Below are 27,930 nucleotides of genomic sequence, written 5' to 3' on the forward strand. Positions count from 1 at the left end.
TTAGAACCCAATACTAAGAATTTGTCAAAGATGTATAACTTACTGTTGAAATGGAATACGCAGGATGAAACAGTTAAATCAGCTATGATTAAGTGGGCTCAAGATATTGGTCATAACATTATGTTTGCTGACTGGGAACAGTTGTAGACCACCAGTATGAAATTTACGGCATGTAATGCCTTAAAGGAAAATATTATGAAAATGATTTATAGGTGGTACATGACCCCAGTCAAGCTTGCAAAGATTTACCATTTGCCTGATAACAAATGTTGGAAATGTAAAGAAATTGAAGGTACGTTCTTTCACCTTTGGTGGACGTGCCCAAAGATTAAGGTCTTCTGGGAAATGATATATAATGAAATGAAAAAGGTACTTAAATGTACTTTCCCTAAGAAACCAGAAGCCTTTCTCTTGGGCATTGTCGGCCAATTGGTGTCAAAGAAAGATAGAACTTTTTTTATGTATGCTACAACAGCAGCAAGAATACTCATCGCAAAGTATTGGAAGACGGAAGAGCTACCCACCTTGGAAGAATGGCAGATGAAGGTGATAGACTATATGGGACTGGCAGAAATGACCGGCAGAATCCGAGACCAGGGAAAAGAGGCGGTGGAAGAGGATTGGAGAAAATTTAAGAATTATCTTAAGAAATACTGTAAAATTAATGAGTGCTAGAATGGCGCTGGTATTATAAATTAAGGGGTTTACAGCTGTAAAGACTAAGATTAAAAAGAAGAAAGGAGGTTATAAATCTGAGAAGATTGAGAGTAAGAATTTGTTGAAAAAAAGTTTGAAATTAGAATGCAGTAAGGGGAGGTATGGGGGAGTCTGGGAAATAAGTTATATGAAAATAAGGATTTGAAATTATACATGTTTTTGTTTTGTTTTGTGTTGGTTTGTGTTGTTTTGTCTGTTAAAAATTTTTGTGAAATCTGAATAAAAAAATTCTATTAAAAAAAAACAACCAGAAGGCAGAAGCTGGGAAATACTGGATGGGGAACAGCTAGGAGAAGAAACACTGGGAGAGAGAGATTCACTGTCTCTGGAAAGTATTCCCCTGCTCTCCCCAAGGTCAAGAAGAGCTCAGAAAGTGGCAGAACAGAAAACACAGAGGCTCCAAACTCAGATTACAAGACACAGAAGTGAAGTGGATTAATTTAATAGGGACATGTTGTTGTTGTTTAATTGTTTAGTCGTGTCCGACTCTTCGTTACCCCATGGACCAGAACACGCCAGGCACTTCTGTCTTCCACTGCCTCCTGCAGTGTGGTCAAAATAGGGACATAAGGGGGTAGAATTCTTAATTGGGAGCACTGCCATTCTAGGAGATAGATTCTTCGTTCTCTCATTGTGATTATTAAAGTTTCTAACTGGTAAGAAGACTCTTTTTCCTTTGTTCTGCTTAACTACTGGCCCTGTGGGTGGGTGTGGAGCCAATTCCCTGAAGCCTGACACCTGTGTAAGGTATCCCAGTTTCTAAAAGACACACACTCACACATCCCTCTCTATCTTCCACCCAGTGTGACCAGAGTTCAAAGGCACATTCCATTCAGACAGAAACACTCAATGTGGTTGCAAAACAGGGTCAGTGATGGGTGGGTTTCCATACACTCCAAGTGCCCCTATTTTCCAGGGACAGAAACAGAATTATGAAAGCCAATGCAGCTTCTGATTTGGCCCCGGAATGCCCCTATTTTCCCCACCAGTCCCTATTTTCATCTGAGAAATGTTGGAGGGTTATATGTTTCTGGAGGATGTGTGACCTGGACTGAGTCCCAAGAGCCCAGTATACAATCTTGAGGGCTGCAACTGTCCCACTGCACCTGAAGTTCCCCATCCCTGATCTAGTTCTACCTGTTTTGGGGAAATTTCAGACAGGTTGGAATCTCAGTTTCCTAGAGACAATCTAGTCCTGCCCTCTAGAGGGCAAGCCTGCTCCATATTCTGTGTGACTGACGTCCCTTATGATATACGAAGACCACTTTCTTCTCCACGCTAAAGAAAGGAAGGTCTTTCAGCCACTCCTTAAAGGGCATGGTTTCCAAAACCCGACCACCATCCTGGTTGCACAAAAGCATTATAAAACACCAGCTTGAGAAGTCATCGTTTGCTTTATTATTACAGAAATATGCACTTTGACAAATGGATTTTTTCCCTAAATTAAAAACAAAACACATTTCACACATGATCAAAACAAGGCTTTCTTTAAATTATGGTAAACATTATTTTAAATATATCAGTGTTTAAAAACGCAATGCGACCTATGAGCTAAATCTTCCAGTCCCCATTTCCTCCCACTGCATGGACTATTGAACCTCTTATGCAGCATGTGGCTCTGTGGTTGTTTACTCAGAAGTAACTGCTGTTGAGGTGAAGAGTACCTCCTCTTTTGTGAGGATGCTTAGGATTCGTGGGTTGAATCCATCACAGTGCCGTGTGAATGTTACTTTCAGCTCAATGATTTCTGCTTGTGCAATTGAATGTTCTGCCCCTTTCGTCCCTTAAATCTGACCAGTGGGTTCTTCTGCCAATCCTCTGGAACAGGTTCTGGGAGGCAGAACAGAGGAAGGCAAGTCTCATTGCACAAGCAGAAATCCTTGCAATGATGTAATAGTATTAGTTGAAGACCACCCATCACCTATAGTTAGTGATGATACCTGATCCCGGCCTCTTGATTTCACATTAGATTATGAGTCCATTTACACTACAATAGCAAAATGAAATTAAAGCAGAGCTGAACATAAGAAGAGCTCTGTTGATCAGGCCAAAGGCCCACCTAGTTCAGTTTCCTGTTGTCACAGTGGCCAAGTAGATGCCTCTGCGAAACCCACAAGTGAAACAACAACTCTCTTCACTTTTGATTGCAGTAACTGGTATTCAGAGACACACCCTGGTCTCTCTATAAGGCACCATTTCTTCTGTTCATTTGCGATGCCCCATCAAGAGAAACAAGACCAAAGACAAAGGGTACAATTAAGGGCATGTAAACACTGCAATCAATGGAATGCAGGGTTTCCGACAGTGTACAATTAGGTCCCAGTGGGACCTAACTGGGCACAATAGTACAGAAAGCACATCTTAGATATGTCTTTCAAAGAATTTAAGGGAAAATAATATTGTCCATCTATTTGATAGGTGTTTGGGATGAAAGCTCTTCTTCATCAGCCAAGCCACGAAGGCCACCTCTTTATTCCAGCTGTCTCTTGTACAATATGCATGGAGGAATTCAGTAAGATGACTGATAGCTTGAAGTGCTGAAGCCATGGTGGTATTTGGAAAATCTGGAAGTCTTGGCCAAAATGCTCCTTGGAGTTATGGACCGGCTGTACATCTCAGCCCAAGGGCGGGCAGGCCTTCTCATATCAGGCAGAGGACGTTTAATGGTGGACAGCGAGCTGGTCCTGGTGGCAAGAGCTGTTGAGGTAGCTGGATCACTGTTGCTGCACAGTGCCTGTGGCTCAGGAGCACATGGGGTAAGTGTTTCCACTTTGCACGCTTCTGGGAAGACTTGCAGGATTGGTCCAGGAAGGTCAACTTCAATAGGAGGGGGCTGGATGACAATCTTCATCTCTGGTCCTTGGGAGACACATGAAGAAGAAGCACCCAACACCCCACACACTTTAGTGCAGGATAAGGCACGTGCCGTCAGGGCTTTGACTTCCCCTTCTTCGCCACTGGTGATGGCACATCGCTCTTCACCACTGGTGATGGCACCGGCAGTGTCACACGGGTTGTAGACCTCCACTGTGCACTCCTCTGCAGCAATTTCCAAAATAGGGCCAGGGATGGTGACCTCAATCGGTGGTGGGTATATCACCACTTTGGAACCAGGACCTTGTGTCACACATGCCGGTGTGCTATTGAGACCGCATGGGACAGAGGTAGAACGAGTCATACGCTGTGGGGTAAGGGAGCAGTCAGAAACTGATGTAGAGCGGGCGATGGCATGTGGCTGGGAACCACTAGGGACACAGGGGTTTGAGGTCTGGATGAGGCATTCATTGGGGTAGCTAGTGAGGACTGCACCTGGGATCGTAATGCAAACAGGAGGTGGCTGTATCACCACCTGCGAGTCAGGGCAGGTGGTCGTACAACACGGGGTGTCTCCACCGGAAACAGCACGCAGACCAGAGGATTTAGTGACAATTGCTTTGGAAGATCCATCACCGCACAGCTCGGAGCCATTGGTGAGACACGACGTCTGGGTTTCCACCAGACATTGGTTAGGGGCTGTGGTGAGGCTCAGTCCTGGTAGAGTGAGGACCATCGGTGGTGGATGTATCACCACTTTTGCATCCGGGCACGAAGTGACGCATGGTGTGGTGACGCACTTCACACCCGATGTGGACATTCTGCTGGAATGGATTTCAGCCTGGAGACAGAAAATAGATCAGGGAGAAGCAGAGTTAGTTTGGTGTTCTGAGGCTATTTAAAAAAGGACATACAGTACTTGGATGGAGCCACCATACTTCCATCCTCATAAAAGTCCACTAATCTCAGAGAAGTGATTGTAGCTTTTCTCTCAATTTCCCATATGCCTTTGTACAACCTCAAAGCCCCCAATTTTACCTTGGAATTTCACTCTTGGCCAAGTTCAGAGTCAACAGGAATGTGAAGACCCTCTTCCAACCTCTTCCATTGTTGTCTGTCTACTTAAAACAGGGTCGGGGAACCTTAGGCCCTCCAGATGTTGTTGGAATACAACTCTCATGGTCCCTGGTCATCAGCTATGCTGGTTGCTGGAGCTGATGGGAGTTCAACAACATCTGGAGGGCACCAGTTTCCCTACTTGCTTTCCTATAAAGTTATCAAGTCCAGATTCTAAAATAGCCTACCTACATCCATGTCTACAAAAATAGTCTTACCCCTGCAGATCTTCCTAGACTACAACTCCCATCAACACTTCTGACTATTGGCCAGACTGGCTTCTGGGGCTGTTGGGAGTTGGAGTCCAACAGCATCTTGAGAAGGGCCACACTTTTTCCATCCTTGAATATAAGAATCATCTAGAGAAGTTGTATTGTGAGTTGGTGGTGGGGAGGAGAATGCAAATAACAAATTAATAAATAATCTTCCATCTGTGTTCTTCAAAACTCCACACAAAGACTCTCCAAATTCATTACAAACTCTTCATGTGCCTGGCTGTTCTTGCAATTTTGGCGAGACCATGGAAGAATCTAGGGAACCAGGGCCCGTGGCTCTCTGTCACTCACTTCCCGCTGGAAATGGCAATTGCACTTGCTCACAAATGACCAGCCTGCCTCAATTGCTCCAAATGAATCCTTTCCTGCCTGCCTGGGATTCTTTGTGACATTTCTAATGACCTGTTTGAATTTCTTCTGCCTTCCACATGGCTTGCATGGCTGGTTATTATGGTGACTTGCTTACATAAAGCAGCCCCATGGCCATTTTGGAAACATCCTTTCCTCTGGGTGCAGGTCACATTCCAAAGGGTACACTGTCCTCCCTACGTCCCTTTGCCTGCTCACAATTTCCCCTTCTCCTTCCTTCCTTCCTTCCTTCCTTCCTTCCTTCCTTCCTTCCTTCCTCTGATTCCTTGACTTCTTTGAGAGTCCAGTTCAATGAGGAACATTGTGAATTTGGTACATACCTGCTTCACTCTTGCTTGACACTAAGGAACTCATCACCTATGTGGAGTTACAGGGCTATTTCCCCTGGCTTTATATGTGTTAGGAGAGCTCAGGCACTCCCTGATTATTATTATTTTTCTCTTTCTCTCCCTAGCTTTCTCAGCATTTCTAATTATGTCTCACCAGCCCAAGCAGCAACCCTTGAAAGGCCCAGATGAGATCAGGGATGCATCATAGAAATAGACGCAATGACAGACCGGTTAGGGGAGGAAAGTCATCTACAAGATGGGTGTTTCTACAATGAGGAAACAAGTCAAAGGGGAAGAAGAAGCATTTGTGGTTTCTAAATTAGAGGTTGGAAAAGGTGTGTCTCTATTAAGGGTTGGACTTCAAAAGAAATGATAGGGTGAAATTCCCCAGTCAGGCTTACAAACAGAAGACTAAATTACCCAACCCCCCAAGAAAATAGTTCAATTCAGCAAACTTCACCAGAGTTTGAGCTAAATCAGCAACGCCATTGACTGTGCCCTCTACACTCTGCAGGGTCTGTCCTACCATGAGGCAGTGTACAGCAACCATCATGGGGGGATGCTTGGCAGCTGGATCCCTCAGGTGCCCCCCTAAACAACAACCCAAGAAAGGGCCATAGCTCAGAAGTAGAGCATCTGTTTTGAATGCAGAAGGTCCTACGTTCAGTCCCTAGCATCTTCAGATAGGGCTGGGAAAGAAGCCTTGTCTGAAGTTCTGGAGAAACACAACCAGTCACCTTAGAGACAGTACTGACCTAAATGGACCAATGGCCTAATTTGGTATAAAGGAGATTTCTCTATGTTGGGCAAAGAGCTGTTGCCAATCAGTGTAGACACCAATGGTTGGTGCATAAGCTAGCCTAGAATCATAGACTTTTCGAGCTGGAAGAGTTCCCAAGGGTCATCTAGTCCAACCCATTGCAATGCAGGAATCTCAGCTAAAGCATCCATTGCAGACGGCCATCCAACCTCTGCTTAAAAACCTCCAAGGAAGGAGAGTCCATCACCGCCTGAGGGAGAACTTTCCATGGCCGAATAGCTCTTACTGTCAGAAAGTTCTTTCTGATGTTTAGTCTGAATCTCCTTTCTTGTAACTTGAAGCCATTGGTTCGAGCCCTACCCTCCTGAGCAGGAGAAAAGAAGCTTATTCTCTCTACATTCCTGTTTTCTAAACCAGACCTTTGTTCAGAACCATGAGGACTGGAATCTTACTGTTATTTTGAAGGTGAGGGCTGCATAGTTCAGTGGTTCAATCCCTAGCATCTCCAGGTAGGTCTCCCTGCCTGAATCCCTGGAGAGCCACTGTTGGTCCTTGTAGACGATGTTGAGGTAGATGCACGAAGGGTCAGACTCAATATAAGACAATTCCTAACCCACCTGCTACCTTCAGGTTCTGTGGGGGATGACATTCCATTGCCAATGATGAGGTAGCCAGCTTCTCTATATGGAATGTTTGTGTGGGGATATTGTATTTTCCCAAATGTTCTGAGTCAGCCTGGCTCCCCTACCTGTGGAATGTTCTCCAACACAAAGCTTTTATTTTTAGAATGCCAGCCTATTTAAGATCTATTCATAGCTCTTAACATCATTGTTATTGTTTTGTTTTGTTTTCTTAGTTTGTACAGAATAATGAAAATCTGGCTGGTTTTAGCTTTCATAGCTGGTCTACGTCTTGTTAGATTGGATGACAACATCTTGATGTGTGTCAACATTCAGTTTTGCATCTGAATGTAATAATTTTACTGTTGCAGAGGTGTTTTTTATTCATGCAATGATCCCATTGAGTTGTTTTATGGCATGCTTTAGTTTTAGCTCTTTTCCCAAGCACAACGCCCATAGAACTGTTATTATTGTTTAATTAGGGTGGCTCATAAATTCAAGAAATTCTTTTGCTTGCTTATTAACCCAGTTTATGGCCTGCCCTTCATTACACTGTCATCTCAAGGCAGTTTGCAATACAAAGTCTAAAAATGTAAAACAATAAAACACATCAACATAAAATCCAGTATAAATAAACAAAGTTTGATGGGAAAGAAATTGCTTTGCATAAAAATGCATCCCAATTTGTATCACTGGCATCTCCAGGGAGGGTTGCAAGAGGCAGAAATCTTGGAGAGCCGCTGGCAGTCAATGTAGACAATACTGAACTAAATGGATCAATGGTCTTACTTGGACTAATGCAGCTTTTCATATTTCTGTTTATTACAGCACTTTATTCAGAACGATGAGGACTAGAATCTTAGAATTATTTTTGAGGGAAGATCCATAGTTGTAGAACATCTGTGTTATATCCAGAAGGATTCCAAGTTCAGTCCGCAACATCTCCAGGCAGGGCTGGAAGAAAACCCAGTCTGAACTTCTGGGGAGCCACTGACACTCATTGCAGACAAGTCCGCTCCCCCGGTGGGCGGTGTTGCGGCACAGCATTCGGGACCTCCCAGTGACCCAGCTGGAAGATGGAGGGATGCCACCTGTGTCATGGGGACTCCCAGCCGCATCACACTCCCAGCTGTCCAATCGACATGGCTGGGGGTGTGGCTACAGAGGGTCTTCTCGGTAGAAGCTGCCCAGAGTGGGGAAACCCAGCCAGATGGGCAGGATATAAATTATTATTATTATTATTATTATTATTATTATTATTATTATTACAGGCCATTTAAACTGCGGCACGGCTGCGGGGGGTGTCCTCCTTTCGCTGCCCCTCCTCAATAAGGGTATGCTCTTAAAGAGTTCCAGGCGTGTGGATCCTGTCCGAAGCCTGGGTAGGGCCATGACATGACCCCATAGGGGACCCTGGGGGTGCCCCAATTTGACGTTCGTCATAGGGCTCCCCCTACTGGTGGTTTACCCTTAGTGAGACTCCCTGCAGACGGGCAGGAGTCAGGATATAGTCTGGTTTCACCCAATGCTTAAGCCAAACCGCTCAAATCAAAGTTGTGGCCTATTTTATCCCCTTAACCTAAAATATTCATGTCTGCATATTTATTATATAAGGGAACTGTGGGGCCTTGGGCCTCGGCATGCAATATAGAATTAAATAGACTAATGGTGTGATTTGGTATATGGCATCTTCCTGTGTTCTGCTTGGCCATCATGAGAACAGGATGTTGAATGAGATTCACCTTTGACCCCATACAGCAGCCAGACTCTTCTAATGGTCTTAATGAGAAGAAGAAGCCTTCAATACATCAGAAGTGTGTTAACTTCTGAAAAGGAATCCCTCCCCTCGATGCAACCTAGAACTTGAAGCTGCTTAACTGCCTCACTGTGTAACTGGCACAGACATCTCATCAGGAAGAGGTCAAGGAGGAACCTGAGAACCTCCAACCCTCTTGTTCCTAGTTCCAGTTATCTCCCACTTGGACTACTGCAATGCGCTCTGCATGGGGCTACCTTTGAAGGTGACCTGGAAACTACAACTAATCTAGAATGCGGCACCTAGCCTGGTGACTGGGAGCAGCCGCTGAGACCACATAACACTGGTCCTGAAAGATCTTCATTGGCTCCCTGTACATTTCTGAGCACAATTCAAAGTGTTGGTGCTGACCTTGAAAGCCCTAAACGGCCTCGGCGCAGTATACTTGAAGGAGCGTCTCCACCCCCATCGTTCAGCCTGGACACAGGTCCAGCACCACGGGCCTTCTGCCGGGTCCCTCACTGCAAGAAGTGAAGTTACAGGGAACCAGGCAGAGGGTGTTCTTGGTAGTGGCGCCTGCCCTATGGAACACCCTCCCACCAGATGCCAAAGAAAAAAACAACTGCCAGACTTTTAGGAGACATCTGAAGGCAGCCCTGTTTAGGGGACCTTTTAATATCTGAAGGATTATTGTATTTTGATATTTTGTTGGACGCCACCCAGAGTGGCTGGGGAAACCCAGCCACATGGGCAGGGTATAAATAAATTATTATTACTATTATTACTATTATTATTATTATTCCTGAGCAAGGCCATTGTGATTGGGGGGAACCTACCTAGCAGGCTGCACACCTTGATATATGCTGTAAAATGAGGGCACGGGTAGCAGAGGTATAGCAATACATAAAGGAGAGTATCTTTGAGTAAGCTCCAAGATGGGCGTAGTCCGCTTATCTGAATCATGCACTACTGGAGTGAAAGATGGGAATGAGATGCCCACACACAATTGTGACAGATGCAAGAGGGAAGGGGGAAATATCTGCGTACCCATTTCACAGAAATAAGAATGCAAATCCTTTCTACGCTATCTATTGCAAATTGCAAATTATGTATGGCTTGAATCCATCAGGAGCTGTGTGTTCAGTTATGGTGGAACCAGTTCTATGGCGCTCCCTCCCTGCTGAGATCAGCAAGCCACCTCCCTGTTGAACTTCCACCACCTTGCGGAAAAAGACTTCTTAAAAATCAGCAGGTATCTTAAGTCATTTCTGAGTTTATCCCAATGGTATTTCTTTAGCATACCACGGATGACCACGGATGACTAAGTGGTATACAATTGATCAAAATAAATAGATGGATATGTAAAATAAACTCATCTGTCGAAAGGGAAGCTAACTTGACAATTCAGAGAGCATTTGAGAGAAATGAGAGCGTGGTGAGCAGGGTGTGGATGGCATTCCAGAAGCTATCTTAATTGCTAAAGGGCTAGTCTCATCATCTCAAGAACCAGTTTAGGCGGGTTTCCAAAAGCAACACTTTGACTTCTGAACAAATAAATGAGTTGGTTTGGAGAAGCCTGGGATGAAATGACTATACAGAGCACGGGATTCATCTGTTGTATTTACTGGGATATGTTTGCCAGAGGGAGAAACTGCAAGTATCCTTGATGTAAACCAGTTCCTTGCTCATTTTTAATTAAAATGAATGCACCTCACTCCCATTTAAGACCTTCCTGTAAATTTTAGACTACTAACAGCAAAACTCGTACTATGGTTGACATCAAAGAACTGGGTGCAAGTCAGCAACAGGGAATATGTGACTTTGCAGCAGCTGTTGGGCTGTGTCTCCCAGCATCCCTGGCCATTCACTGTGCTACCGGGACTGATGGGATTTGGATACTGGAAAAATCTAGGGGTCCACAGTTTCTCCATCCTTGATCAGAGTGCCCTCAGGAAGCCCTTATTATTATTGCCAATTTGTGATTATTTGTGTGATTATTCACTTCCGATACTAATTACACCAGCAAGAGTTTAAGGGGTGGGTATATAGCTTTCTTTCCAACTGGTACACAGCCCATAACCTCTTGCTGATATCCTGTAAGTTTTTACACTGCAGATGCTCCTGTTTTGCTCCTCTTTTCTTGAACTATAGCACGAAGTGCCCCTCCAGATAATGCAGTAGCAATAGAGAAACACTACAGAACAGCTCATAAAGCAGAATAATGCCACAGTATAAGTCACAAGTATTGCACTCTTATTGCATCAATAACATGTTTCAGAACACATCTACCAAAATAAATAGATTACAAACAAACAAGCAAACAAACAAACAAAAACACCAGTCTGAAGTGGCCGCAGATCTATGTCCATTCCCAATCATTTCTAGAGTCAGTATCTTGGAAACCTGAAGAAGATATCTACCTATTTATTGTCTAATGCTATATTGAAAATATGAATAGAACTTGATCAGAGATCAAGAGGACAATCAATTTAATAAAGAACGGGGAAATTTTATAAGTTACTTGAAAGAACACTGTAAACAATTAAAAACATTGGCAGAATTGTAAAAAAAGCAAACACTTGCAATGAAGCGAGAATTATGGTTACAACTGAGTTTTAAGAAAATATGGAAAATATGATACAATGCAGTTTGAAAAGAATATTTAGGGAAACCATGGAGGGGTGGAGGGAAGTCTTCGGATTCTGATAATCCTACTTGTAAAATGATTATGATTTGAGTATGATGGTAATTGTTAAAAATGAAAGCGAATAATTTTTTTTTATTTTTTTTAAAAATGTGAATGGCAGGCCATCTCAATTTGTATTTTCCAAAGCAGGGTGCAATTTCTAGCCAAATGGGAATCAATGGAGGAATTGATAAATGTCTTTGTGCCATTAAGGGTATGTTGATTTTCAGCCATGAAAATCAAAAGTGGAAGGAGACAGAAAGAAAGCAAAGCAGGATGAGGCTGACAGGAAGGGAGGGGATGGGAAAGGGTGGTAGCTTAGTGGTAGAGCATCAGCTTCACAGGCAGACAGCCCCAGGTGAAACCCCCAGCATTTCCAGGTATGGCTGGGAAAGGAAGTTGCCAGTCTAGACAGTACTGAGCTAGATCGATCAGTTGTCAAACACAGTAAAGGCAGCTTCCTAGGTTCCAGTTAAAATACAGAGAGGGGACTGAAGACTACATTGGAATGATGGAATTGTCGACAAAAGATCCTTGCAAGTGAAATTCAGAATCCAGTGGGGGATTCCTTCTCTGAATGACTTATGGGGTTTTCATGGAATTTCTCCCCATCCCTGTTTCTCAGCTATACTTGATCACCACCAACAAAAACAACTACAGTGAGACGAATAAGAATAAGACGGTGAATTAAGAAGAAAAGTTTGTAAAGATTCATCCTATGGTTTCCCATAAGCATCACTGAATTTTGACTTTTCCCCGCTGCCAATTGTAGTGAACACCAACAGACAGTCATGTACAGCAAAACGCATGCATGCCTACTCAGATTTAAGCCTTAGTGACTTAGATCCCAAGATGCATTTAGTGAAGGAAGTTCACAGAAGGAAAGTTTCTACTCCCTTGTCCTCTCTGAAGCTACCTGTGGCCTGGGGAGCAGGGCCTCCAGACCATTGTGGAATGAAGAGGGAGGTTCATGAATGAAGGAAGCAGTGGGAAGCTTCCTTGTCATGACCTTACTCAGCTCATTTTAGATTCTAAGCCTGGTTTGAAACAATCCCTCTTCCCCCAGCAAAACCCAGCAAACCACCCTAGGAGGACCTATCTGATTCTCTGGAGAAGTTTTTAGGGGGTGCAGGAGGTGGGTTAGGAAAACAACTTTTCTTCCTTAAGGTATCTAATCTTAGGATCCACAGAATTGTAGAGTTGGAAGGGATCCTAAGAGTTATCTTGACCAAACCCATGGAATCTAGTAATATCCAGGAGTTATGAGTGCTATGTCCCTTCCTTAAACAATTAAACAAAGTCATGGATAAAAAGGTAGCTGTCAATGGTTCAGATTTTGACTGATGTGAAAGGACGTAAAGGGGCAAACAATTTGACTATCAACTCAAGCATTACAAAGAAGAAGTGCGCTTACACAAGAATAGAGGAATCTGCCTTATATTGAGTTAGAACACTGGTCCATCTAGGTCAATATTGTCTACACTGAGTGGCACTTGCCTTCCAAGATTTTAGGCAGGGGTCCCTTCAATCCTTACCTAGAGATGGCAGGGATTGGACCTTGGACTTTCTGCTTACACAAGAGGTGCTCTGTCTGAGTCATTCAAGATGCTTGAAGAAGCATTCTTGTTTTAATCCAAGGTGCTCCCATTTCAGTCAACTGGACTTTTCACAAAATTAGCAGGTCCTAGATGGGCTCCTTGTTCGGTTGTGGGGGGCAATTCAGAACAGAAACAGTCAAAGAAGCATCATAAGCAAGCTCATGTCAAATCAGGCTTACCTGGTTCCCTCTGCGGCTGGATTCAAATAAGCTCTTTTTAAGAGTCATGGCAAGCTTTTATAAAGATTCTCAGACAGCCTTAAGGGGATGAGGCAGCCTTTGAACACAAAGGTCTTAATTATATCCCGGCCAAAATTTGCTCCACGCGGCTCAATTTGCTCTAATTGTCGGGAAACCTGCTTGTGATCTTCTGCTTTTTTTATTCTTTGGATGAGACGTGATGTTTGTCTTACACATGTGGCTGTTTTATAGTCAGGAACAATTGAGAACACATTGCTTCATGGGCTTTATTATTAGCCTAACCTCAAAGCGAGCTCTCTGACCGCAGTGCATTGGCCCTTCATGTTCTTTATGGGAATCATTTGGGAGAAGTCAATTGCATAGGCTTTTCTTTTGCCTAACTCAGAAGATACCCCTGAGCGAAACTGATTCCCAGAAACTTCCTGATCCAGCCGCATTAATTTTTTTCAACCACATCTGAGAGATTATTCAAATGAGACTCCATTTTCCCCCTACATTAAGCTTCATGCGGTCTCTGAATGTTCCATCACATGTGACTCAGGACACAGTCTGAAGTCTTTAGAGAAGGGTGGGCAACTGGTGGCTCTTGGTTGATGTTCAAGAGCTCTGGGCAAGAGATCAGATCAGGCCTCTCGCAGGTGGTCCACTCCTCTGGTGGTCCACTGGGCAGGGAGATAGACAAGAAAGGGTGTCGGGGAGAGAAGAGAAATAGAGAAGCAAAAACCTTTGGGGAGAATGTAGAGAGGAATGGGTGAGGAGCCATTGCAAATGTCAGCACGGGAACTGTTGGGATGAAAGGCCATTCCTCAACCTGTTCCTTTAATTGCCTCCTCTAATTTATTCAGTCCCACGTTCCACACTGCCTGAATCCTCACCAAACCACAAAGATTTTTCTAACGTTAATTATGTAATGGGAGCATCTGCAGGTTGCTACAGGTTTGGGTTGCTTCTGTTCTTTTGCATATCCCCACCACCACCAGAAACAGAAGAACTTGCTGAATCGGGCCAAAGATCCATCATAGTCCAGTGTTCTGTTCTAACAGTGGCCCAACTGATCCTATGAGAAACCCACAAGCAGCACATTTGTGTTTCCCCAAATGGAGAAGCTCTCATACCAAGATGAAGGTCTACTGGGCTTGCGTGTTGAGCACGCTGTTTTATGGAAGTGAGTCGTGGGCAACTGACACCTGCCAGGAGTGATACTTCAGTGGCTTTCATATATACAGCATCAGGAAGATTTGGGGCATCACATGACAGAGTCTCAAACAAAGATGTGCTCTTCCAAGCCTACATGCTCAGCATGTTTATACTTCTGTCTTAGAGATATCTAAGTTGGCTTGGTCATGTACAGAGAATGGAAGATGGCAGGATTACCAAGGATGTGCTTTACAAGGAGAGGGCTTCAGGGACTAGGCCTGTTGGCAGGCCAACTTTGCATTACAAGCAGGGCCGTCTTACCCATAGGCACTAGGGGTGTGGGATACCCAGGCTCTGGGCTCTCAGGGGTTCCAGGCTGAGAGTCCGGGGCCCGAGAATTAAGTCTGGGGAAGAGCCTGCCCATTGGTTGGAGCACCGTGGCAGGCTCTTCTGCTGCAGGTGGCTCTGCGCTGCGAGTTTGGGAGTGGCTGAGGCAGTGAGATGCTGAGGCGGCCAGCCGGCTCCGTCCTCCTGAGCACCTGGGACTGGGCAACCGGAGGGGGGGGGGGTTGGGCAGATCTTTGCACCCCGGCACCCTGATTACAAAGATGTCTGCAGTCATGACATGAAGGCTGGCAACATTAACCCTTCCATCCTAGACGACTGCAGTGCTTAGAGACAAACAGTCAGTTCTTGTATCCGCAGTAATAACCAGAGAAGAAATGATCACTGGGAGGAGCATGGTGCAACTGTACAAGAGAAACCAGATGCCTTCTTCTACCCCAGCCGCAACAAAATATATCTATCCCATATTGGTCTCTACGGCCACAGCAGGCGCTGTAACTCTGCAACAGTTTGACTTTACCTCCAATAGCACACTCTTCTATTGTCTCCCAGACAGATGCCAATAAAATAAGCCAGGGGTTTTCAACCTGGTCCCTACTGCCCACTAGTGGGCATTTCAGGACTCTAGGTGGGCAGTAGGGGGTTCTACAGCACAAGCTAAATCCTCCTTCCATTGAGCACTGGTGGGCGGTAAGGAAATTTTACCATCAAGAAAGACACATTAGTGGGCGGTAGGTATAAAAAGGTTGACTACCCCTTAAATAAGCAAAAGCAAAGAATAAATAAATGACAAGAGAAAGAAACCAATATAAACCAAGACACCCCTGCTCCTGAAGATGGAATGGATAGAGAATGATGAGTGTCTAAGTCCAAAGCATAGGAAATAAAATTCCACCAGATTTCATAAAAGCATTCTGGATCTTCTGAACTTCCTGGAAACACACAGTTTATATGAATCCCCATATTCTTGTGTGAAATAGCCAAATACATTTGCTTTCCAGGTTTTCTATGGCTGGGAATTTGAAATTCTAGTTGCAGCTAACATCCTGGTCGAAAGCCCTTTAGAGTGACAAGTATTCATGTGGTCTGTCCATGTTTTTAAAATTGCCTTTTAGTGTTGTAATATGCCCTGGGATCTTGGGTGAAGGGTAGGAAATAAATAAATAAATAAATAAATAAATAAATAAATAAATAAATAATGAGGTGACAATTCAGCTCAAGGTGCTCATATAGAATGTTACTTAGAGTGACTGTTACAGCATCTCTCTGATGCAAAGTCATCTGGCCTTAGAATAAAAATGTACAGCTTATGAAGCAATATCCTGCAATCAAATAAAAGAAACTATGAATAACTTTGCAAGTACTTAGCAGGCCCAATTCAAAGTGCTGTTTTTCATCTATAAAGCCTTAAATGGCTCAGGACCGCACTACCTCAAGGACCTTCTCTCTCCATATGAACCTATGCAGACCCTGAGATCGTCCTCTGAGGCCCTTCTTCATGTGCCTCCTCCATGAGAGGTTGGAGGGTGGCAGCACGAGAACAGGGTCTTCTCTGCAGTGGCTCTTCTTTTGTGGAATGCTCTCCCCACGGAGGTTCAGCTGGCTCCTTCATTATATATCTTTAGATGCCAGGCAGAAACATTCCTCTTCAGCTAGGCCTTTGGCTGATTGGCTGGTTGACACCCAATGCCCTTTGAAATGTGTCGTGGGAGGGGGGATTATTGCTTTGTTGTTGTTTTATTGTTTCTATTGTTGTTGTTTCTGCATCCAACCAGTCTGTGACATATATAAATGTAATAAATAAACAGTAATAAATAATGAATTTGAAATTGAATGCATGTTTCACCATATCAAAAGTATTGGAAACTGCCGTTCTAATGGAATGATCCGCCCTGGACAAAACACTATAGAAGAAGAACCTGGATGCAATGATGCAAATGATCAGAACCAGATGGCTTTTGTTTTGGAGCTGGCAGAGGGAATATTTCATTGGTGCAGATCTGCACCAAAGCCCTGCACATTAGGGATAAAAACAACAACACAACGAACAATTCCCATATCTGTTACTTTACTTTTATTGCCTCCCTGCAAAGAGTGGTTGCTCAACGCACAGGATTTCACAGGTGAATCAGTAAGCAATTGCACAAAGAAGCAATCTTGATGCAACAGTGTGTACGCGGTCACATCAAAAGCAATTGTTTTGCTGTAGTGCTTTTTATCAATGAACACATCTGCCTTGGCAATATGGAGGGGGCAGGAAGACCAAATAGACAACAGAGAGATGTGAAACCTGTAGGTTTAAATTTACAGAGAAAGGATCACGCCAGTTGCAGATGGTGTTTCAGTGCTCCTCCCTTGCTGAGCAGACCCATTTTTGCAAGCAATTATTTTCAATTGAATGCCCCCTTTCCTGTTATTTTCACAAATATATGACTACTATTTTATTAAATTTATATACCTCTTTTCCTCTAAGGAGCTCAGTGTGATTACAGCACTCTCTTCTTCCCCATTTTTATCCTCAAAACAACTCTGGCAGGTAGGTTAGGTCGAAAGACTGGCCCAAAGTTACCCAGTGAATTTCATGGCGGAGCAGGGATTTGAAACTTGGTATCCCCCACTTCTTAGTCCAACACTCTAAACACTATACCACAGGCATGCAACTTCCTCCTCTAACATGCAACTTTTTGTACTAATTATTGGGTTGGAAATAATTAGGGGGAAAATTTCGAAAGGTGGAAATCTCACAGCACAGCTGCATTTGAGGAAGCGTCAACTAGGTAGGTTCATATTAAAAATGAATATCTCTCCAGTAACTATGGCAAACCAAGATATGAGACATCAGGTCTATTAGAAGGATACAAGCCCATTAAGCTCTGCATTGCACACTACAAACTCCCACATATGTTCTATTTCATTTAGCTGCTGGAGGGTGGAGTATAATTTAGGATGTGTAGCAAGAAGACTCGCTAAAATGCGTGAGCTGTACTCACACGTAATAGCCCATGGTAATTATGGCCTGCTTCCATGTACACTCACCAAAGCAGCCCCTCTGCCTGCTAAACCTTCAGTATAATGTGTGGTATGATCCAAGCCATGGGCTTCCCTCCAGCCATTGAAGAGAAGGTAATGCATATGGCCACAACAGTTTCAAGTTGTATTAGGCATGGTTGGAGTGAATAACATAAGAATCAGGCCAATGGCAATCTGTTCTCATAGAAGTCAATCAGATGCCTATGGAAAGCCCCAAAGCAGAACCTGAGTGCAATAGTGCTCTCCCCACTCACCATTCCTGGTAACTAGAATTCTGCCTCTGGCAGTAGATTTTATGCTGCCCCACCACTGCTACAAGCAGCTAAATGCATGAGCTGGCAGATAGGAGCAAATGAGCTACCTTTTACCAAATCAAACAACTGGTTCTCCAAGCTCAGCAGTGTCTGCACCAGGGATGGTGAGCCTGGGGCCCTCCAGATGTTGTTGGAGTATGACTCCACTCATCCCTGACCATTAGTCATGCTGGCTGGGGTTGATGGGAGATGGAGAGTCCAAATATATTGTTGAACTACAACTCCTTTCATCCAAGACCACTGGCTCTATTGTCTGGGGCTGAGAGTTGGAGTCCAACAATATCTGAAGGACCACAGGTTGCCTATCTACACTGAGTCTCCAGATTTTTAGACAGTGGCCAGTCTTTTCCAATCCTATCTAGATACCTTAGATACCTAGATACCTCCCATCAGATGTCAAGAAATAAGCAACTATCTTACTTTTAAAAGACATCTGAAGGCAGCCCTGTTTAGGGAAGTTTTTAACGTTTAATGCTGTATTGTGTTTTTAATATTCGGTTGGAAGCTGCCCAGAGTGGCTGGGGAAACCCAGCCAGATGGGTGGGGTATAAATAAATAAATAAATTATTATTGTTGTTATTGTTACACCTTCAACATGTAGAGCATGTGCTCAGTCATTGAGCTATGGTTTCCAAAAGTATCAAGATGACAGTAAGTCAGGGCATATGCCTTAAGAGTAGAAGATTGCCCTTCATTCAAGGATTATATCTGTGGTAGTCTATGAATAGTGGTTAGAGAGCCTGATGAGCAGTGGTGAGTCTGGGTTCAAATCCCACTTAGCTGTGAAGCTACCTGGGTGTGACTGGGGCCAGCCACTATTCTACCTAACCTAGGATTGTCATGAAGATGAAATTGTGGTGGTGGGAAGACTGTGAACCTGGTACTTCTTGAACTCCTTGTAGAAAGACTAGGATAAAAATGCCATTAGTTATAATTATTTAAACTCCACCCTGGCTTTCATGTGGAATCATCTTGCTTTATATTCTGATGAATCACCTGACTTCAGTCTTCGTGGAAGAAAGAAAATGAGAACTTGCTGTCTAGTATATTATTACCACATCTGGGCCAAGAGCAAAAAAGTGAGTTGAAGTTAATGGTTTAGGGAGACGTACCTATTATTCAAGGGTTGGGAGACAACAGGTCTCCAAGGCACATGGTGACTGAGGCATCTGTCTAGGGAAAGCCAATTATGGGAGGCAGGAAAGAACAAATTATTTCTGCAGGTGCGCTTTTGTTCCATCATAGAATTGTAGAGTTGGAAGGGACCCCAAAGATCATCTTCCTCAACCTTCCTCAGGCTTCCTCAACCTCGGCCCTCCAGATGTTTTTGGCCTACAACTCCCACGATCCCTAGCTAGCAGGACCAGTGGTCAGGGATGCTGGGATTTGTAGTCTCAAAACATCTGGAGGGCCGAGGTTGAGGAAGCCTGATCTAGTTCAACCCACTGCAATGCAGGAATTTCAAGTAAGTATCCATGGCAGGTTGCCGTCCAACCTCTGCTTAAAAACCTCCTAGGAAGGAGAGTCCACAACCTCCCAAGGGAGTCTTACCCGCTGTCAAACAGCTCTTACCATCAGAAAGTTCTTCCTGTTGTTTAGCCAGAATCTCCTTTCTTGTAAGCTGAAGCCATTGTTTCTGGACCTAACTTCTGGAGCAGGAGAAAACAAACTTGCTCCATCTTTCATGTGACAGCCCTTTAGATAGTTGAAGATGGTTATCATATCTCCTCTGGGTCTCCTCTTACCCATGCTGAAAAACCCCAGCTCCCTAAAGAGTTAGACTAGAACATGGTGCTGATATGCTATGGCTGATACACCCCATATGGGACAGCTGCATATTCTTGCATTGCATGGGTTTGGACTAGATGATCCACAAGGTCCCTTCCAGCTCTGGAATTCTATTATTCTAAACTGTTCCTCACAAGGCAAGGTTTCCAGACCATTGATAATTTTACTAGCACTGATCTGCCAATGCTCCAACTTCTCAATATCCTTCTTAAATTGTAATGCCCAGAAATGGACACAGTACTCCAGGTGTGGTCTGACCAAGGCAGAATATAGCAGCATTATTTTTTCCCTTAATTGGGATGCTAGACTTCTGTTGATGTAGCCTAGAATAGCATTAACTTTATTGCTGCTGTATCACACTGTTGACTCTTGTGAAGCTTGTTGTCTGCTATCTTATATTTGTCACATATCTTATATTTGTTCTGCTGGTTATTAATTAATTAATTTGCTTATTGCCCTTCATCCGAATATTCTAGGGTGGTTCACAACAGAAAACGCAAAATGACAATACAAAATACATAATAAAACAAAAACAAATCAATAACACCCCCTCCCCATAGATACTTTTAAAAGCCACAGAATGTTAATCAGTCAGGTGCATTGTTAGAGAGAAACATTTTTGCTTGGCGCCTAATGATATGTAATGAAGGTACCAGGCAAGCCTTCCTGGGGAGAGCAGTCCACAAGCAACGAGCTACTGCAGAAAAGGCCCTTCAGACTTCTCCTAGAGGAGGCACATGAAGAAGCGCCTCAGGGGATGCTTGTTCCTGCCTAAGTGCAGAACCTTACATTTGCCCCTATTGAAATTCAATATGTTAGTTCGGACTCGGTTCCCCAATCTGTTAAAGTCATCTTCAATCCCGATTCTGTCTTCTGTAGAATTAGCTACCTCTCTCAATTTTGGTGCCATCTGAAAATTGGATGAGCACTCCTTCAATTCCCTCAACCAAGTCATTTTTATAAGGATGTTTCACAACAATAGACCCAGGACAGAATCCTGTCTCACCCCACTTGACACTTCCTCCCACACCCAGGATGATGAGAAACCGTTAGTAAGCATTCTTTGGGTTGGGTCAGTCAACCATCACAGATATGCTTAGTTATTGGTTGTGGGTGAATTCCATGGAGCTTTGGTGATATTTTGATCACATTGTCACCATGCATTTAATGCACCTGATGAAGATCGGGGAGTAGCTAGACTGCACTATTTGTTCCCCACAAAACAAATAAGAACAAAATTTGTTCCTCCCCCCTCTCCCCCTCCACCCACTTTTATGTTATTTAATGGACTAGAACAGCAACAAAACCTGTTCCCCTTGGGGGATCTAAGAAGAATTTGGCTTGGCCTGGAACTGACCAGATGCTGGAATCCTTGGACAGTTACAACCAGGGCGTCTTTGAGTTTTAGTATGGTAGGCTTGGATGAGGACAATCAAGACCAGGGTATCAGAAAAAATGTTTCACAGGGAGGATGCCATAGTTCAGATGCAGAAGATATCCTCATTTCTCCTTCACTCAAGGTGGTGTATATGGTTCTGCTCATCCTCATTTAATCCCTACAACAGCCCTGTGAGGTAGGTTAGGCAGTTACTGGCCCTTGTTTTAGCAGACAACTTTGCATAATTCTGCTACACTACCACATGTATGAACTCCATCACTACTAGTAGAAATCAAAAATAATTTTACAAAAAGTAGGTACAAGGGAAAGGTCATCTCTCCTAAGCCCAACCAACCAGGCAATGAGATTGAAAAGTGGGAGGAGCATCTCTAGATGGAAGCTCCCATTAAATGTTTCACTTTTCTCCACCCTCTATGCTTGAACATAGTATGTTGAGTGACCTTAATGATCAGCTGGATAGCTCAGCTGGTTAGAGAGTGGTGCTGATAATGCCATGGTTGTAGGTTTGATCCCCTTATGGGACAGCTGCATATTCCTACATTGCGGGGGGTCAGACTGGATGACCCTGAGGGTCCCTTCCAACTCTACAATGCTATGATTCTAATCCTAGCTGGGAATTGGCATTTACTCTGCCCACTGCATGATGTTCTTTCTCTTTAGGACCTTGAAGCACACAAAGCCCTTCCTGTTGTCTTTGCCAGCTTCTCTGGACACCCAAGCACATCTCAAACCCCACCTCCCTTGGAAAATGCTAGGTGCCAGATTTAGAGGCATGGCCACCTAGTTTCATCCCTTGGACCAAAGGTTTCTGCTCCCCTTCATAGGTTGTCATGCCCAAAGGCCCCTGTCCATAGCCTCCCACTCACTAAGAATATGAGCCAGAAGGACAAAGCTTTCCATGCCAAGCAGAGAACCCTCCCTATTCCACCAGGAAATGGGGGAATCACCCCAGAGACTCGCTGAAAGATCCCAGGGCCTCTGGGGGAAAGCTTTGAATCTCTCTTTCACTGAGTTAAAAGGATCTCGGATAGTCAGGGTAGGACATACCTCAGCCTGAGTGCTTCTTCCGTCAGTCTGTAGACTTGATAAACCAGGTACCTGACTCGGCATACAAAATTCTTTTTCTTCCGTAGAATCTCCCTTCTCAATAACTTGTGTCTCTCTGCTGTAATCTTCCTCCCACGCCCGATAAGCCATTTGACTTGCTCTCGGCGCATTTGATGCCATGCTCATTATCTCTCAGCCTCCAGCGAATCTGCTTGCAAATGAAAGCTGTTGCTGATGTTTGGGAGATAATGACAGGTAGGCTCTTTATGTAAGAAAGGAATAGATGCATTCCATGGCATTGCTTGCTCTGCTGCGCATGGGAACAGTGCCCTCTCTAGGGGGTGAGAGAAGACGACAGTGTGATCCCAACAGCAGAACCTGCGTGACCTGTAATGCAGGTAGTGATTCCGGGAAGATTTTTAGCAAATGAGTCAGTTGCTGGCTCTGCACACCTTCTTTCACTGGCATGCCACCAAAAACAAAGAAGAAAGGTCAAACCACAAATATGGAATAAGTGAATTTGTTGTGGTCAGTGACTCCTGTGCTGTCACCAAAAGAATGCATCACAGGTAGATATCAGTAAAGGTAAAGGGACCCCTGACCGTTAGGTCCAGTCATGGCTGACTCTGGGGTTGCGGTGCTCATCTCACTTTATTGGCCAAGGGAGCCGGCGTACAGCTTCCGGGTCATGTGGCCAGCATGACTAAGCTGCTTCTGGCAAACCAGAGCAGTGCACGGAAACGCCGTTTACCTTCCCGCCGGAGCGGTACCTATTTATCTACTTGCACTTTGACGTGCTTTCGAACTGCTAGGTTGGCAGGAGCAGGGACCGAACAATGGGAGCTCACCCCGTCACGGGGATTCGAACCGCCGACCTTCTGATGGGCAAGTCCTAGGCTCAGTGATTTAACCCACAGCACCACCCGCGTCATATCAGTAGCAGGTGGCTAAAAACAGATAAACAACAACAGCAACAGCAACAACAACAACAAAACACTACCGACTGAATTCCTCACAGTCACAGGGCTCTTCCAGGTGACCTATAATAGAATTATAGCATCACAGAACTGTAGAGTTGGAAGGGACCCCAACAGTCATCTAAACCAACCCCATGCAATGCAGAAATCACAGCCTGTTTATTGATCACTAGCAGAAAGTAACCAGCGTTGCTCAGCAATTCCAAACAGCAGCAGCAGCAGCAGCAGCAGCAGCAGCAGCAGGAAAGATTTATAAATGAATAATGGGATTTGTTGTTTTCAAGGGCTATGCACCCCCTTATCACGACCCAAGCTGACCTGGGAACATCCAAACAGGATCTGGCCCCAAATCAATTTGAAGGACATGGCTAATATTCTCCCATGAAATTGGCAGGGAAGAACTGCCTGCTGGCATACAACCCCAAATTTCATCACTTTGCTCCCACGATTTTCCGAACTAAGTGTCCTGCAAATGGGTTTGTTTTCTCTGGAGTCAAGTAACACAGAAGTGAGCATCAAACATGCATTGCATTCCATTAGTTTTCCAGAAGTGGCTTTTGCACCATGTGAAAACTCACATATAAAGTGGAGATAAAACAATTAGGGAAATATTGGGGAAATGGGATAAACTACCATGTAAATGCAGTCAGAGTGCTTGAATCCACTTTAAGGGCACAGATGTGAAGCTCTGGTTCTTGCCTGAATACCTCCCTCAAATAATAATAATAATAATAATATTTATTTATTTATTTATTTATTTATTTATTTATACATACATACATACATACATACATACATACATACCCCACCCATCTGGCTGGGTTTCCCCAGCCACTCTGGGCAGCTTCCAACAGAATATTAAAGAGAATAAGAAATCAAACATTAAAGCTAGTGATGACCGTGAGATTCCCATGGAACAACTAAAGACTAAGGACCTGCTCTCCTGGGGTGAGAGACTGGGAAAGATAAGAAAAGGTCCCAGGAGAGAATTGAGAAGGTCTGTCCTTTTTTGGGTGTGTGGAAATTTAGACTAGGTTTTCTACGGAAAGAAGATGATGCAATTCTACATCATTTCGGCACTTTGGATACCTCACTGTTGATTTCCCCCTCCTTTATTATTCCAGAGGCTGTTGTTCGATATGCATTATGTTGCATAGCTGCTCCCGAGTTAAGTAGGTAATAACTTAATGTTACAAGACTCAGCAACTGACAAGTGTCACCAAGTTTATTGTTGGGGTGCTATTGTGTATCCTTTGACGTTGCTACTTAGCATGTGTTCATTATATTCATTGTGGATTAGGTACTATGTATTGCTTATTGTTACAAATTGTATTTATATAACTGTTTTGATTCTTTTTATGTATAGTATGGATATCGTATTACGTGTTTATATAGTGCTGTTATGTTTTGTGCTGTAAACGTTGGCTGAAAATTTTATATTCCATCAGGCGTATGCAGGCAATTAAGAAGACATCTTTCCATAATAGCAGATTTTTGGTTATAACTTTTTAGTATGTTTCCCCTCATTGTATAGTCTAATATATATATATATATATATATATATATATATATATATATATATATGCTCTGATATGTTTAAATGAATAGTAGCAGAGGGTCTTCTCAGTGGTTGCTCCCAGACTTTGAAACTTCCTTCCTAGAGAAGGTAGACTGGCTCCCTCTTCGTTATCTTGCTGGTAGGTGAATATAGTAGTATCTCGGGTTACAGACGCTTCAGGTTACAGACGCTTCAGGTTACAGACTCCTCTAACCCAGAAATAGTACCTCAGCTTAAGAACTTTGCTTCAGGATGAGAACAGAAATTGTGCGGCAGTGGTGCGGCGGCAGCGGGAGGCCCCATTAGCTAAAGTGGTACCTCAGATTAAGAACAATTTCAGGTTAAGAACGGACCTCCAGAATGAGTTAAGTTCTTAACCTGAGGTATTAAACCCGATGGTTTTATTCTAACAGGCCTTTAGGAGCTGACTGCTTTTTAAAGGAAAAAGCTATGTTTTAATAATTTGGTTTATAAATCATTTTAATTCTATTGGAATTTAACTATGGTTAACAATTATTTTTCAGACATTTTTAGCTTTTGCATTTTATCATGGTTATTTTAATTTGTGTAAGCTGCTCTGAGTCCCAGTCTGGAAAAGATGGGGTATGGATAAACCACTCTGTTGTCTTTTGACAAAGAGTAGTATGTAATGATGATGATGACGATGACAAAAACAACAACAACGATGCCCTTTTCAGACATTCTAAATTTAAGCTCACTCAATACATGAAGGGGGTGGGTGGGTACAAAAATGCTAACTCCTCCCTCTCACTCCTCATGAGTTAGAGAGCAAAGAGATGGAGCAGTTATCATTCTCCAAAGTTGGAAGGCAAAGATATGAGGAAAGGTATCTCCTGTACGTGTGGGCCTTCACAAACTCCCCAATTCAGTTTCAATTTTGATTCATATCTAACTTCTATTAACCTACCCAGACCCTTTGGTATTCATCTGAGACTCTGTCCCAGGTGGCCCAGCTAAGGGAGGTTTGGAGTGTGATGACGACAGAAAGAAAGGGATTTTTTAGTGGTGGCTCCCTACTTGCTGAATAGTCTTCCCAGTTAGGCATACCTAGCACCATCATTAACACACTTTCGGTGCCAGGTAAAAACACAACACATTTGATGGATTATAATTATTTTGCAGTTTAATGATTATGTCTTGAATCCAATTTTAGTCCTACTCATAGAAGACCAATTGAAATTCAGAAACACAACTAACTTAGATCAATGAATTTCAGCGGGCCTGCTCTGAGTAAGTCTTAGCTGGATTCAATCCTATTTGACTTCGCTGCAGGTTCATTGAGTCTATCTTATGAGTTATTGCAAGTATTTTTCTTCTTGTTGCTTTTTTCATTTTGTTCTGTCTTATATTTGTGACTTGCTGTGAGACTCCTTATGTGGCAAGCCACATAACAACAACAACAAAAATGATCTGATATGGACAAATACAGTGTATATGTGTAGGTATGTGAGAGAGACCACATTCACACCATAAATGATACCACTTAAAACTGCTTTAGCTTAGCTTTTGATTGTTCTTATTTTATCTTATTTTATTGTTGTTAGCTGCCCTGAGCCTGGCTTCGGCTGGGGAGGGTGGGATATAAATAAAATTATTATTATTATTATTATTATTATTATTATTATTATTATCTTGTTAAGTTGCTTTGAGCATTTGTTTGTGTAAAGTGACTAATTACTATTATTTCATTTATTCATAGCTCACCTTTCGCTCCAGAACTGGGGCTCAAGACAGCTCACAAAAATTAGAAGAAACATGGATAAAACACAGATAGTTAAAATATATAAAATATAATGCTTAAAATGTAATGAAACTATCTATGGAATTAAAATGATATGAAGACAAATATATTAAAAAGAGGCATTAAAAAGAACACAGTGCTATTAAAAGCCCTTTCCTTAAAAGTAGCCAGTTCTTCAAAGCCTCCCACAATAAAACAGTCTTCACAGGCAGAAGGATAGTTAGGTCTAGCCTTTTTTGGAAAGGGGTTCAAAGTCTAGCAGCCACCACAGAGAAGGCCCTGTCCCACTTCCCCACCAAGCATGCCTGTGATGGAGGCAGGATTGAGAAGAAGGCCTCCCCTGAAGATCTTAGAGCCCAGCCAGGTTTGGAAGGGAGACTATGGTCCTTCTGATAGCCTGAGCCTATGCCTAACAGATGCCAATGCTAATAAATGCTAACGCTAATGCTAAAAACAACAACAATAGATCAACAACACTGCACTCATTATTAAATTATTAGTCATGCGTTGAAAATGGCCTCCTGTTATAGGTATGCAATCCTTAATTGTCCCAGGGCCATGCTAGTTCCTTGCCCTGATGACAAATGACAAATTTCAGATGGCAAATTTCCATGTTTCCAGTTATTATCCCAACTCAAATTCCTAATTGCTTGGTAAGAAGGTTCATTTGATGTGATTAATCGTTGCTGCTGAACTTTTATCCTGATGTACAGGTTCATCTACGATCACGACAGCTCATAAATCTAACAGGATAAATTCAGCCCTGAATGATGCTTAACCATATCCAAATTCCACCCCACCAAAAATTGGGCAAGATTAAGATCTCAGGTTCTCCCCGAAATTAATCCCATTGAAGTTAATCCAGGCCTGGAAGAAAAATCATTGGGCAACTTCAAAGGAACACCTATCTGAGCACCATCATGCTCATACACCTGGCTGCCTAGACCAGATAGGCAACCGCAAGAGTTATCTAAGGTGACAACACGTCAAGATGAAACCACGGTGTTCAAAGCAACACCTGAGTCCAGTGTTTCATTCCATGCAGATTCTACGCTATGGCCGGTTCTTCATCTGAAGGAAGAACAACAGCATAAAGATATAAGAAGATCCTGTTGGATGAGGCCAATGGTCCATCCAGTCCAGCGTCCTTTTCTCACAGTGGCAATCAGATGCCTGTGGGAAACCGACAAGCAGGACCTTAACACAAGATCAACTCTAGCCTCCTGCAGTTTACAGCAACGGGTATTCAGGAGCATTGCTGCCTTTGACTGCAGAGCCAGAGCATAGCCATTGGGTTAGTAGCCAGGGGTAGCCTTCTCTTCCATGATTTTGT

The 27,930-nt window shown here is 43.4% G+C and overlaps 1 protein-coding gene across 3 annotated transcripts; it reads right to left on the reverse strand.

Annotated features, from left to right (window-relative positions):
• Nucleotides 1-2,092: 2,092 nt before the first annotated feature.
• LOC308464974 (uncharacterized protein) lies at nucleotides 2,093-22,526 on the reverse strand. 3 transcript variants are annotated; one of them, XM_080984722.1, is made up of 2 exons: nucleotides 22,301-22,526; nucleotides 2,093-4,372 (listed from the first exon to the last, which is right to left on the reverse strand). In XM_080984722.1, the coding sequence occupies exons 1-2, from the start codon at nucleotides 22,484-22,486 to the stop codon at nucleotides 3,227-3,229; spliced, it is 1,332 nt and encodes a 443-aa protein (XP_080840848.1). In that variant the 5' UTR covers nucleotides 22,487-22,526; the 3' UTR covers nucleotides 2,093-3,226. The 3 variants fall into 3 exon arrangements, with proteins under 3 accessions (XP_080840848.1, XP_080840849.1, XP_080840850.1); XM_080984723.1 differs by lacking the exon at nucleotides 22,301-22,526 and adding an exon at nucleotides 13,220-13,452; XM_080984724.1 differs by lacking the exon at nucleotides 22,301-22,526 and adding an exon at nucleotides 5,612-6,055.
• Nucleotides 22,527-27,930: the final 5,404 nt, after the last annotated feature.

This window comes from Podarcis pityusensis, assembly GCF_964106645.2.
Source record: "Podarcis pityusensis genome assembly, chromosome: 16".
NCBI classification, from domain to species: Eukaryota; Metazoa; Chordata; class Lepidosauria; order Squamata; family Lacertidae; genus Podarcis; species Podarcis pityusensis.

Bases quoted from the DNA above. Each gene is read 5' to 3' on its own strand.
- LOC308464974 (XM_080984722.1), bottom strand. From the start codon at position 22,486: ATGAGCATGGCATCAAATGCGCCGAGAGCAAGTCAAATGGCTTATCGG. The intron at 4,373-22,300 runs GTATGTCCTACC...TTCTGTCTCCAG, and splicing joins GAAGAAGCACTCAGGCTGAG to GCTGAAATCCATTCCAGCAG.